The following is a 12,023-nucleotide window of genomic DNA, read 5'->3' as shown; positions in this document are numbered from 1 at the left end:
CTTTGCCCCATGTTAAAATGAAGGCCCTTAGATTTGACTGTATGCACCAGAACAAGTATTTGAATATCCAAGGCAAAATGGACCTCAAACATAAAATACCAGAAGCCCTGTGTTTTGCAGATACTCCTGAAATTAAACAGAAGGTGAAAAAAGGACACCACTTTTGACACTCAACTCGGTCTCTCAGGCTGAGATTAATGTGTTTCTATTCAGCAATAGATATCTGTTCTTCATTAAATCCTGAACAGTGTTCAACTCTAAAAAACAACTAAATGCACAACATAAGTTTCCCCGAAGAGCCTTTTTAAAACCTGAGAGATCTGGATCTTCTTTTTAAGATAGAAAAATAGATCTACCAAAATACCCAAATGTAATACTGTAAGTACTGCTTCCACAGAGCAGTTGTCTTAAATATTCTCTTCTGGATGAAGACATGTCCTCTCTTTAACCCTAAAAGGTGTACCGTCACACCGGGGTGACGGGAATGTTGGACAATGAACGTTGTAAAGAATATCTGGGTTCATTGAATTCAACATAGACTTTTAGAACCTTGAATTGTTGCGGAACGGAATCATATGTTAGAATGTTCAAAAACCCACACAGGATGAAGAATACCTGAGAAAGAGACTTCCTCATAACTAGACCTGGCACACATGTCAGTTTCCAGGGCCCTTTAGCTGAGCACTTAGAGGGGGAACTAGCAAAACAATCCAAAGAGGCAGGGTCATAATTAACCACAATGAATACAATGAAACACATTTATTTTCAAACCCCCCAACCCCCACCCCCCTCACACAGATCAGATACATATAACCCATGTGTCCATGACAACCCTTCTCCATCCCCTCACACTCTCCACAAACCCAGCAGCAGTCTCTGAGCACTAAGCACGGCGTGATTGTCTCTAGCTGGACCACGTCTTGGTGGTGTTGAGGTGGCTCAAGTGGTCGTCCAGTAGCTTGTGCTCGGGGAACCTGGCGACGAAGCGCTCCTCGCGAATGCTCTCCCACATCCGCCTGCGCCGTGCCGCCGCGTGGCCCAGCTCCTGCTCTGCGCTCATGTACGCGCGGCTGAGCCAGTACTCGTTCTCCGCCTCGCGCTCCAGCTGCTTCACCGTGTTGCGCTTCATCTGCCAGGTGATGGGCCGCGGGCGCCGGTACTTGCCGATCCACTGCTTGCCCGGGATGCCCTTCCGCAGGAGGGCCAGAGTTAGGAACATGGCGAGGTCTGGCGCGCGACTCAGCTACAGGGGAGTAAACACTGGAGAGGAGAAAACAACACAAAAAGGGGCTATAGAATTACTATGGAAAAACAACACAAAAAGGGGCTATAGAATTAATATGAAAATTGACATTATTTATTCTTTAAACCAGCCATATTTATTTTCATGTTTTCAAGCCATTTCAAGTCCACAATGGCAAGGTGCAAGATCATTATATATTTATCATTTAAACTAAAATAGTCATTAATTTTGCTCAGATTCTGCTTATATTTCAAGTCCTCCCTACTGAAAAAAAAACCCAGCTAGAAACCAGCTTATGCTGGTAGCTGGTTTTAGCTGGTCTTTGCTGGTTTTCTTCCAGCTCTTGCTCGTCTTTGCTGGTGTAGCTGGTTGGGCAACCAGCTGGATATGCTGGCGTGACCATCTGAGGAAGCTGGTCATGCTGGTGTGACCAGCCTGTCGTGTGGGATACAGCTGGTGCAAGATGGTCATGCTGGTGACCAACCTGTAAAGCTTGATATTGTTGGTGTAAGATGGTCATGCTGGTTTGCTAGAATGACCAACATAAGCTGGCATGGCCAGTTAAACCAGCAGTGTACACCAGCCACACCAGCTGAAATGACCAGCTTGAGGTGGTACGGCAGGCAAAACCAGCTGAATTACCATCGTAAGCTGAGGTACCAGCTGAAGGTATGTTTTCGGTCAACCATCATAGGGTGGTCAAACAAGCTGGTCAACCAGCAAACCACCTTAAGCTGGTCAGGCAGTTTTTTTTCAGCAGGGCTGATATCTCAAAGAAGTTAATTTACAGCATACAGTGTGTCTCATTCTGTAAGTCGATTTGGATAAAAGTGTCTAAAAAGGGAATTAATGTAACGGATGAATAAAGGAAAATGTAAACTATGAATAGAATATGTTAGCGCCCATGGTAAGCTATGTAAGAAAGTCCTGGTGTAACGTTTACAGTTACAGTACTTCATGTCACGCTCACATGTTTTGTCGCTGCTCTCTATTACGTAGCCTACTCTGAATAGTTTCTCCGTAATGCACGTTCAAAGTAATGTTTGTTTGGAGATGTCTCCATCAGGGAAAAGGTAGCTAACCATGATATCTTCTAGTGCTAGTCTGCATATTATCTTCCCAAAGCGTTTAACTTGCTGACCTTGATTGACTACGTTAGCTAACTAGCCAGCAAGCACACTTCACTGGGAGCCAAAGACTGTGTAGCATGCAAACTAACGTTACAACAGGCTTTCTCAAAGCAATTCTCCCAACAGCGAAGTGTAATAACTCCAAAACTCAAAAGTCTCGTCTAATGTTAACTTAGCTCATGTTAAGTTAAACTGAAGTGACAGGCGGCTAAAACGCTTGCGTCTCTCTAACATTATGCACTGCATGTGTCTCGTATCAATCACACGTTGGCCTACGTAGCTTTAGTCGATATTGCTGATGTAAGCAAGCAGTCTGAGGCCAAAATTAAACATTTTAAAGGGTCTCTATATATCATGATGCTGTTAATTACCTTCGGTAAACGACTCAAAATCCAGTACCTAATGAACGACTCACGTAGGACACACACAGCGAAATTTAAGCATGCGCAGTGATACGTCTCTTGTTTCTACGGTGTTTCAAGAAGCACAAACATAACCTTTCTTTCTGAAGTTTTGGTTTCCTAGAGCCCACGAGAGGGCAGTGTTGTCTTAAGAAAGCCAGAGCCGTATCGGCTCTAAAGAAAGCCTCTCTCATCAGCATTTAAAATCAAGTATTTCTCGACGGAATTAGTAGTCTCACCGAGATCCTTTGTGGGTGTCAAGGCATATGAGGGCTGTGCCAAATTAGCCCGACCCACACAACCCCATTTCCAAACAGTTTGGAAGCTGTGTAGAATGCAAATTAAAAAAATATGTGATAATCTGCCAATCACATGAACCCAAATTTAGTTGCAAAAGAAGACAACATTTCAAATTTGTTGAAACTGACAAATTACATACCCTGCATTTTATTTATGACAAACAAACGCTTCTTTTGAATTTGACGGCAGCAACACATCTAAAAAAAGATGGGACAGAGGCATGTGTACGACTGTTTTGCATCACCTCTACCTCTTTTAACAACATACTCTAAACATTTGGGAACTGGGCAGACATGCTGTTTGGCCAGTATAGAATTTCAGCTGTTCAACTGGATCCATCCTATTGTAATAGGATGTTGTTATCCTATTGTAATATGAGAAGAATGCAGTTTGCCATTGTTTTCCTGAAAAAATTCAAGACCTTCCCTAAAAAAGAAGCAGTCTGGATGGCAACATGCTGTTAAAACCCTGTAATAATCATTCAACATTACTGTAATTGTGCCTCTCAGTGCATGCGAGCTGCCCCAGGCAATCATGGATGCTGGCGCTCAAACTGTGCATTAGCAACAAGTTGGATGGCCCCTCTCCTATTTAGCCAGAAGGATTCGGAGTCCATGATTTCGAAAAAGAATGACACGTCTGGATCATGTAGTCTAAATATGGTTTCTTCTTTGTATGGTAAAGTCAAACTATATTCATAGACAATGGTTTTCAGAAGTTTTCCTGAGTCCATGGAATGTTCATTTTCATTACACAAACAGGGCTGCTTTTCATGCAGTGTTGTCTGAGGCTCAAGGCCATCCAATACTGTTTTTCAGCCCTGTGCCTTGCATACAGAGATGTATCTGAATTATCTCATCACCATAATCATATATCCTAGATGGTGAAATACAGGATATATAATATATATTACATTGTTTGCCCACAGTTTTTCACACTGAGTACTGACTGCATCTGCAATGCTCTTTTTCATCATAGTGTCAATCAACCTAATTAGTTCTAAAATGTGCCTGCTTGATTATTCTCCAGCATTACACAACTTTTCCAGACTTTTGTTAACATGATGCAGATGCGTTTTGTTTTTATTGTTGTTTTTTTTATTTGTATATTTACACAGCTTCCCAACAGTTTTTTTTGGAAATGGCTTTGTTTGTCACATCGTTAGCTAACCAATCATCAGTCTGGTTCATTGCATGTGGGTCATCTTTCCATGCCTGCGAGGGACTAAGGGGATAAAATATAGCCTACTTCAACATTTAATGGCCTAACAGTAGTAATATGCCTTCTGCGCTTTAGAGAAGCATCGCGAATATAAATCCCTGGCATCAAGGCTCTCGCAGGCCCAAGTGGTCTATCAGTATAGTGTGCAGGCTATCAGGCCTAAAGGTTTTAGAGTAGTTATTCAGCATACGTTCACATAACGCACAGTCCAATATTAATTGAGGTCTGCGGTTCACCGCGTGCCCACTGCTTGGATTGATAAAGGCGGGCGGGTTGGAGAAGTCGTACATTCCTGACGGATGGCTTCAGACTTTTCCCCTCCCTCCCGGAGTGGAGAGGGAAGGAGAGAAAAGGGAGTCGGAAAACCATTACACATCTTCAGGAAAACAGCGTGCTGGCCCGGGCTCTGCTGCGCGTGTTGGCAGCGGTCCACCAGGCACCATTTCCAAGATGTGGTGGTGGGTGGACACCAGAGCTAAACTTGCCAGCGCTGCGTTGAGGTTCGTGCGACAGTACAGTCAAAGCAAATTACTCCTTAAACTCCGAGTTTAAGATCAGATAGCTGAAGGTTGCAATTAACCCACTCGGCTTGATAAACGACAGTGGTTGTAACCTCAGGCAGCACAAACTCCACTTCCCTGTAATGTAATGCAGGCTATCTTCATAACCCACGTGGAGGCAATGTTTACAAACACAGTGCTAACTTTAACAGTTCATGTCGAATGTCCTTTTCTCCTCTGGGGTTAGAGCGACCTTCATTAATGTATTTATTTATTTATGTATTACCTGGAGCGAACTAATAATTGCGCTATTGTTCGACTAACAAGCAGGGAAAACACTGGAACTGCAGGAATCCACCTTGTGCACTGCACTGTGGGTCGCAGCGCCACCCGCACAGGAATCAGTGGCGCTCGCGCAGATGGACACAGGATCAAGCTCGCGCACATTCCGATGGTGTGACACACAGCTGTAAACCGCGCTTTTATCTACTTCGAGCAGCGCACTATTGTGCACATCGCCGACCGGGGGAGTTCATTCAGTAATGGAAATTGGACGTCCCCGCTGAGTCGGCGTGCCTGGTTGGAGCAAGCCATAAAGCAGCACTGTGCCTCACGTGTGCATAGATTCAGCGGTAAGTGCATAGTTGTGTTTCGATGTGTTTGTCTCCTTTTCTTAATTATGGAAAAATGTCATACTTTAAAAAGCAACTATAGCTTATGGAGTCATCTCTAGATGTTGTTTCATTTACAAGTATCCCCATTTCCTATTTTTCCCCCAGGTGTTTTTTTTTGTAGGACTCAGTCATTAATTACTCTCCTATAGCATTGTGTGTGTGTGTGTGTGTGTGTGTGTGTGTGTTGGCCCTAAAAGGGAGACATTATACAGCAAAAAGAAAAGGCCTGTTACACCCTCAAATCCAGTCTGTCAATTACTTTCATTCAAGATAACTTCTGAGGACCTCAAGATTTTCTTCGGAAGTTGTGCCTGTTGCCTGAGATGATGTATTCTAGAGAAATACAAAAGGTCCAGTGCTCTGCTATTTGAAATTAAATTAAATGGAAAAAAAAAATATTTCTTGTTCATATGGTGTGTCAAAATTATATAGTAAGTATTCATTTTTTTCCCCATCTATTTAATATGCCTGAAAATTTCAAAACATTTCCCATCCAAATTTTGAAAACAATCTCTCTCCCACACACCCCTGCCTTACTCCCTATGTCTTGCTGGATGTCGTCTCGAGGCCAGGTTAATGTGTGTGTGTGTGTGTGTGTGTGTGTGTGTGCGCGTGTGTGTGTGTGTGCGTATGTGTGTGTGCGTGTGTGTGTGCGTGTATGTGTGTGTGTATGCGTGTGCGTGCGTGTGTGTGTGCGTGTGTGTGCACTTGTGCGTGCGTTGAGAAGTCATTGCTGGTGACAGGGGCCCACTTTGCAGGCATTGCTTTTCATGAGAAACTGGAGGAATCCCCAGCAGTGGAACAGCTCTGGTAGGAAAGTGGGCACAGAACACAACAGTCTTACTGAAGCATGAGAAGCATATGGAACTGATTAGTGGGCAGGGCTGAAGACGCCAGAGAGAGAGAGAGAGAGAGGGGGGGGGGGAGAAAGAGAGGGGAGAGAGAGGGAGAGAGAGAGGGGGAGAGGGAGAGAGAGAGCAGCTCAGCTTTCTGATGGGTTTGGGAGAGGGAGAAAGGGAGTAAGAGAGTGAGAGAGAAGTAACGAAGGAATAAAGCATTCATTGATAGAGCGAAGAGTAGTAGAACAAGCCCAGGGTCCTCTGCAGGATACGGTTAGTGTTGCAAACTCAAAGAGTATTGAGAGTACTGAGAATGAGATAGCACAGTACCAGTACTTCTTCCTACTGTGCTCATTAAGTGCTCATATATACAGAATGCTCTGGCAGGGGGAAACGTCAGGGCAATATGAGCCAGGTTTTTTTGGTTGTTTTTTTTTTTTTTTGGGGGGGCATAATACAGGAGGGGTGTTCTGTGGGAGACGGTGAGTCACCCAAGTTCACAGCAGGGTGTTCACAGACTCTAAAAGAGAGGGATGGGTGGAGAGATGGGGTGGGGTGGGGGTCTGCGCTTTATCCATCCATCTATCCATCTTTCATCCCCTTTCATCTATTCTTCTCATCCGAGGATCTTTTCCTCTGACTCATCGGCGCAGCAGGTTTTGGGGCATCTCCGAGACAAAAGATACCCCAATTTTTTATCCAATTAATATGCCAGTCCCATGAGTCACAACCTCCGGTGCTGGAGGTGTGTGTCTGCAGGGGCTGAAGGAGAGTGTGTGGCATGCACACTGGGGCGAACAGAGACCTGCATTGTTCCTTTTGAAATGTAAAGGCATTTTGATGCCCGTGGAGAGAATTCAGTTATTCACCACACACACACACACACACACACACACACACACACACACACACACACACACACACACACACACATACACCCATTTAACCAGAAAACAGGCTTTTGGCTGCATGGTGACACACCACCAAATGAAATATGAGCAGTGGTTGCCACAGTGAGTTCTCTCTCTCTCTCTTGCTCTCTCTCTCTCTCTCTTTTCCACCAAATCTTTTTTTAGTGTTTAAAGAATATATGCATGGAGGGGTCCCGCACAACCTTTTCACCCCTTTTTTAAAGACTCTGAATATCAATAAAACCTCTATGGCTGGAAAGTTCAGTGATATAATCCAGATAGAATGACCAGCTCTTTTTCCATTGGTGTCTGGATTAACCGTGTGTTTACCATACAGACTATTCCTGAAGCTCTTATCCACACCGTGTTCTTACTAGACAGGAACATCTCAGGAAAGATGTGTTAGGTGCTAACACTATTTGACGGACAGATCAAATGAGGCCATGTTTACAGGATTTCTTGACATGACTGTGGAGCTTCAAACAGAGGTGAAAGTCTCATTGAGTGCAATCATCGGCAGGATGTTTGGGGAGGTTCATTGACACTCACCTGACAGGACAAAGTACACTTGGGTTTGACAGACATGACATATTGGCCTAAGTGTATCAAGAGATTGTTTCCCTTTCTATCTTTCCTTCATTCCTTCATTCATTCCTTTCCTTCTTTCTTTCTTTCTATCCCTCTTTATTTATTTATTTCTGTCTTTCTTAGTAATTAAAAGTAACCAGTAAAAGGGAGTGTGTTGTAAAATAGTGTAAGTCTAAGTAAAGTTAAAGAGGCGTACATACGAGGCATTAACAGTGAGACATCTCTACACTTAGTGTGTGTGTGTGTGTGTGTGCGCGCGGGCGTGTGTGTGTGCATGCGCGCACATGTGTGTGTGTGTGTGTGTGTGATAAATGGAATCTGACAGGCTCAATCCCCCCAATGCTCTGTAGTAAAACTCAGCCAGTCCTGCTGTCCGGTCCTCCACTCGTGTTCTGTAGCCTGCAGAGCTCCAAGAGGTAGACGCTGGGGAGTCGTTGAAAGGTTGCTTCGCTGGGAGAGACTGCTCAAAAAGTGGGAGAAGTTCCTGTTAATGTGGAGGACTTGACTTTGTTCTGCCAGCCGTGATAAAAGCTGCCCTTCCCTCTGAGATCAGCCCTGTGTTTCCCCTTTCCCCCCTCCCTCCCTCTCTCTCTCTCTCTCTCTCTCTCTCTCTCTCTCCCCTGCACGCTCCCTCTCTCTCTCTCTCTTTCCCTCCCTCCCTCTCCCTTGTTCTCTCTCTGTCCCTCTCTCAGTTTACTCTCCTCCACAGTCCAGCGAGGAGCTGCAAGGAGTGCTGGACGGTGCGCAGGAGGGCTACTGCGTCCCTTTCCAAACTATGAGCTGAGCAACTAAGGACTTGGACAGAAGGACACAGCAACAGCAACAAGCAACAAGGTGAGAGAGGCTATACATTTGCTAGTGACACTTCCAATAGATAGAATAACAATATCATACTGTATACATGTCTGTTTGTCTAAATCTTTCCCTGAATACTTCCCTCTTTCTCTGCATCTGGGTTACATCGGTGTAAATGTGCAAAGAGTTATCTTGTTGTCTTGTTTATTTACCTGGAGTACTCTTGTTGCCTTGTTTGTTTGTAGACTTTAAATAGCCTGTATAGAGATCAGAGCTGTGATTGATGTGCCTACACACGAGCTGACCTGACATTTATGTGTTGTGAGCTGTTGGTTATGTCTGGTTTTTATTATCACCAAGCCTTCTGTAGAAATGTGATCTGCTAGAAATTACAGCTGGGAAGGAAATAGGTCAACACGTTGTTAGTGGCTGTGTTTGTCCGTTTTTGTGGAGTTGTTTGTTTATTTGTTTGGACTGAGTTGATGACAAAGGTGTCTACTGTATGTCTACCAGACTTGGATCATGAAGGAAGGATTCCTGTTTGCAGACTCCACATGGATCCTGTCTGTTGTGGTGGAGACGGGGGCTGTGTAGGCTCTAGGGGACATATGTGTGTGTGTGTGTGTGTGTGTGTGTGTGTGTGTGTGTGTGTGTGAGTGTTTATGTGTGTGTGTGTGAGTTGGACAGGGCAGTTCAGTACAGTGGAGGGGAACCCCACTCTTTACATTTGGCTCCAATCACTCTAATCGCTTTCCTGTGAGGGAAGGTGTGGCTCTTGTTGACCAATGACATTGAACATTGTTCTTTGTTAACCCTTTGCCGCATGGGAGCCCCCTGTCTGGTTCCAGTTGTATTCGCTCGTATTGATTTGGAATGAATTGGGCAGAGCAGGGTCTGGTGACGGACAGCCAGATTGTTTATTGCGCTGTGATCATAATGTTATTTCTTCTCACTCGTTTTCTTCCTCAGGAGGCCCAGAGCTGCTTCACAATGGAAAACATCTGCTTGCAAAAGACATGTTTCTGCTGAGCAGCTTCTGAACCAGAGTCAAGGACATATTTCTTCTCATCTGGAGCGATACAGACATCAGCACTGCAAAGACAATCCTCCCCCTTCCTCCCAAGCATCTCCGTGTTACACTGAGTCACATCAATTCTTCTCGTTCTCCCTCTTCACTTCTTCTTTTTTTTCTCAGTCTCTCCATGTCTGGCTTTCACTGTTGTACTGTGTTGTAAGTGCCCCCATCTGTGCAGAGGGGCACAGGGGCTTTCCCGGGAATTCTGCTGATTCTGATTCTGACTCATTTTGATTCTGATTCTGACCCTGATTCTGATTCTAACCCTGATTCTGATTCTGATTCTAACTCGGATTCTGACTCTGATTCTGATTCTGACTGATTCTGATTCTGACACTGACTCTGACTTTGACCCCCATTCTGACTCTGATTCTGATTCTGATTCTAACTGGATTCCTGTTACCCCTGGAGTGGTTCAGGGGCTTTCCCAGGAATTCTGCAGCACTAGCAGGGGATCAAGAGGGGCATAAAGGAGGTGGATTAGGGCACCTATTTGCCCCCTCCCCCCACCCACACATACACACATTCACAGTCACACAGTCACACACATCACTGACCCCTCTCCCAATGCTCAGTGACACAAAGACACCAGAGCTGGAGGCTAAGGAGGAGGAGGAGCGGGCGAGGGAGGAAGGCCCGCCACAGAGCCCAAACGCGTGCGTGCACACACACAGCTCGTGCATGAGCGCGCACGTGCACGTAAACACTGACATGGACACAGACACAGACGCCAATGGCAAGACCAAGAGGAGAAGCGCGGAGTTGCTGTGGCCAAAACACGGACCGCCGGAACTCTACAGCAGCACCGAGCGCTACCTGCGGGTCCAGTCGTGTCCTGAGCCCGGCCCGGAGCCCTGGGCCAGAACCACATCCCCCAGGGAGAACAGCTCCCTTAGGAGCCTCTCAGAACCAGGCTCACCATCTGCTGATAACGGGTGGACGAGCCATGACAGCATGTTTGGGGACAGCGAGGCGGGCGTAGTGGTGTTTGGCTGCGTGGCGAGCCCGCAGCTGACCTCTGACATGCCCACCTCCGAGGGCGGTTTTGCCAGCTGTGCTGGCGGGCACCAGCAAGGGGCTGGCAGAAAGGAGCGCTCCACCCTGCTGGTGCGCAGGTTCTACCGGAACAACCAGCAGGTCCGCAAATCCGTCTGGACCGGAACCAGAGCGATCGTCCGAGCCCTGCCCAGCGGAGGCATCGGCGAGCAGGCGTGGGACGCCATCCTGAAGCATGCCCAGGGGGTACGGGACCGGCAAGGTCTGACGCACGTCGTCATGAGGTGGCACAGTCAGCGTGTTGGCATCAGTCTGCATGGGCACCAGCAGGAGCGCGTGGCAGTCTCGGGGCTTGGACTCCTGTTGATGGAGGTAAGGGTGGACACATGCACGGTTAATGTATGCAGCATATCCACAGGGCTTTTTTAGGGAGTGACCAGTAATCTATGTTGCAGATGTGTGTACACACCTGTGGCTGTGTGTTTGAGTTTGAATGCCTGTTTCAATTTGTGTGTGTGTGTGTGTGTGTGTGTGTGAGTGTGTGTGTGAGTGTGTGTGTGTATAGGTGTGTCTGAATGTATAAACACTGGAAAGTTGTGAAAGGCTCCTCTGTCTGCCCGGCAGCGCACTTAAATACTCAAATGTGCACACACACACACACGCACAAACACACACACATACACACGCACACACTTCTGCCTGGTATGGAATCCCAGTGGTCTTCCAGCTCGTAATACTACACTGTGTGCACAGTAGAGAAAGTCTCTCTGATGAATCACTGTAGCCACTGGGGATGACAGGGCCTGTTAGTTTGCCCATAGCCACTCAGTCTCAGGATGGCCTCAAACTTAGCACCGTTCAACTTAGCTGGTCTCAAACTTAGAGCCATTCAACTTAGCCGGTCTCATACTTAGAGCCATTCAGTCTCAGGATGGGCTCAAACTTAGCGCCGTTCAACTTAGCTGGTCTCAAACTTAGAGCCATTCAACTTAGCTGGTCTCAAACTTAGAGCCACTCAGTCTCAGGATGGGCTCAAACTTAGCACCATTCAACTTAGCCGGTCTCAAACTTAGAGCCATTCAGTCTCAGGATGGGCTCAAACTTAGCGCCGTTCAACTTAGCTGGTCTCAAACTTAGAGCCGTTTAACTTAGCCGGTCTCAAACTTAGAGCCACTCAGTCTCAGGATGGGCTCAAACTTAGCGGAATTCAATTTAGCCGGTCTCAAACTTAGCGCCGTTCAACTTAGCTGGTCTCAAACTTAGCGCCGTTCAACTTAGCTGGTCTCAAACTTAGAGCCGTTCAACTTAGCTGGTCTCAAACTTAGAGCCGTTTAACTTAGCCGGTCTCAA

The 12,023-nt window shown here is 46.2% G+C and overlaps 2 protein-coding genes across 2 annotated transcripts in view; one reads left to right on the top strand and one right to left on the bottom strand.

Moving 5' to 3' along the window:
* Positions 1-724: 724 nt before the first annotated feature.
* mrpl57 (mitochondrial ribosomal protein L57) lies at positions 725-2,881 on the bottom strand. The gene is made up of 2 exons (XM_042065619.1): positions 2,745-2,881; positions 725-1,260 (listed from the first exon to the last, which is right to left on the bottom strand). The coding sequence occupies exon 2, from the start codon at positions 1,217-1,219 to the stop codon at positions 905-907; it is 315 nt and encodes a 104-aa protein (XP_041921553.1). The 5' UTR covers positions 1,220-1,260; positions 2,745-2,881; the 3' UTR covers positions 725-904.
* A 1,844-nt stretch (positions 2,882-4,725) lies between these two features.
* Positions 4,726-12,023, top strand: part of LOC121684953 (1-phosphatidylinositol 4,5-bisphosphate phosphodiesterase epsilon-1-like) — a 101,893-nt gene continuing 94,595 nt past the window's right edge. The window contains exons 1-4 of the mRNA XM_042065118.1: positions 4,726-4,795; positions 5,126-5,427; positions 8,500-8,641; positions 9,572-11,045. Of these exons, the coding sequence (XP_041921052.1) occupies positions 10,245-11,045 (801 nt within the window). The 5' untranslated portion in view covers positions 4,726-4,795; positions 5,126-5,427; positions 8,500-8,641; positions 9,572-10,244. The remainder of the gene's footprint in view (positions 4,796-5,125; positions 5,428-8,499; positions 8,642-9,571; positions 11,046-12,023) is intronic.

The sequence above is a fragment of the Alosa sapidissima genome, chromosome 16, assembly GCF_018492685.1.
Source record: "Alosa sapidissima isolate fAloSap1 chromosome 16, fAloSap1.pri, whole genome shotgun sequence".
Taxonomy (NCBI): domain Eukaryota; kingdom Metazoa; phylum Chordata; class Actinopteri; order Clupeiformes; family Clupeidae; genus Alosa; species Alosa sapidissima.
Note: the sequence above shows the minus strand (reverse complement) of the source record. Positions and strands in the feature narration are given on the sequence as shown.

What these genes read in the sequence shown, in the direction of transcription:
- mrpl57 (XM_042065619.1), bottom strand. Translation starts at nt 1,219, where the DNA reads ATGTTCCTAACTCTGGCCCTCCTGCGGAAGGGCATCCCGGGCAAGCAG.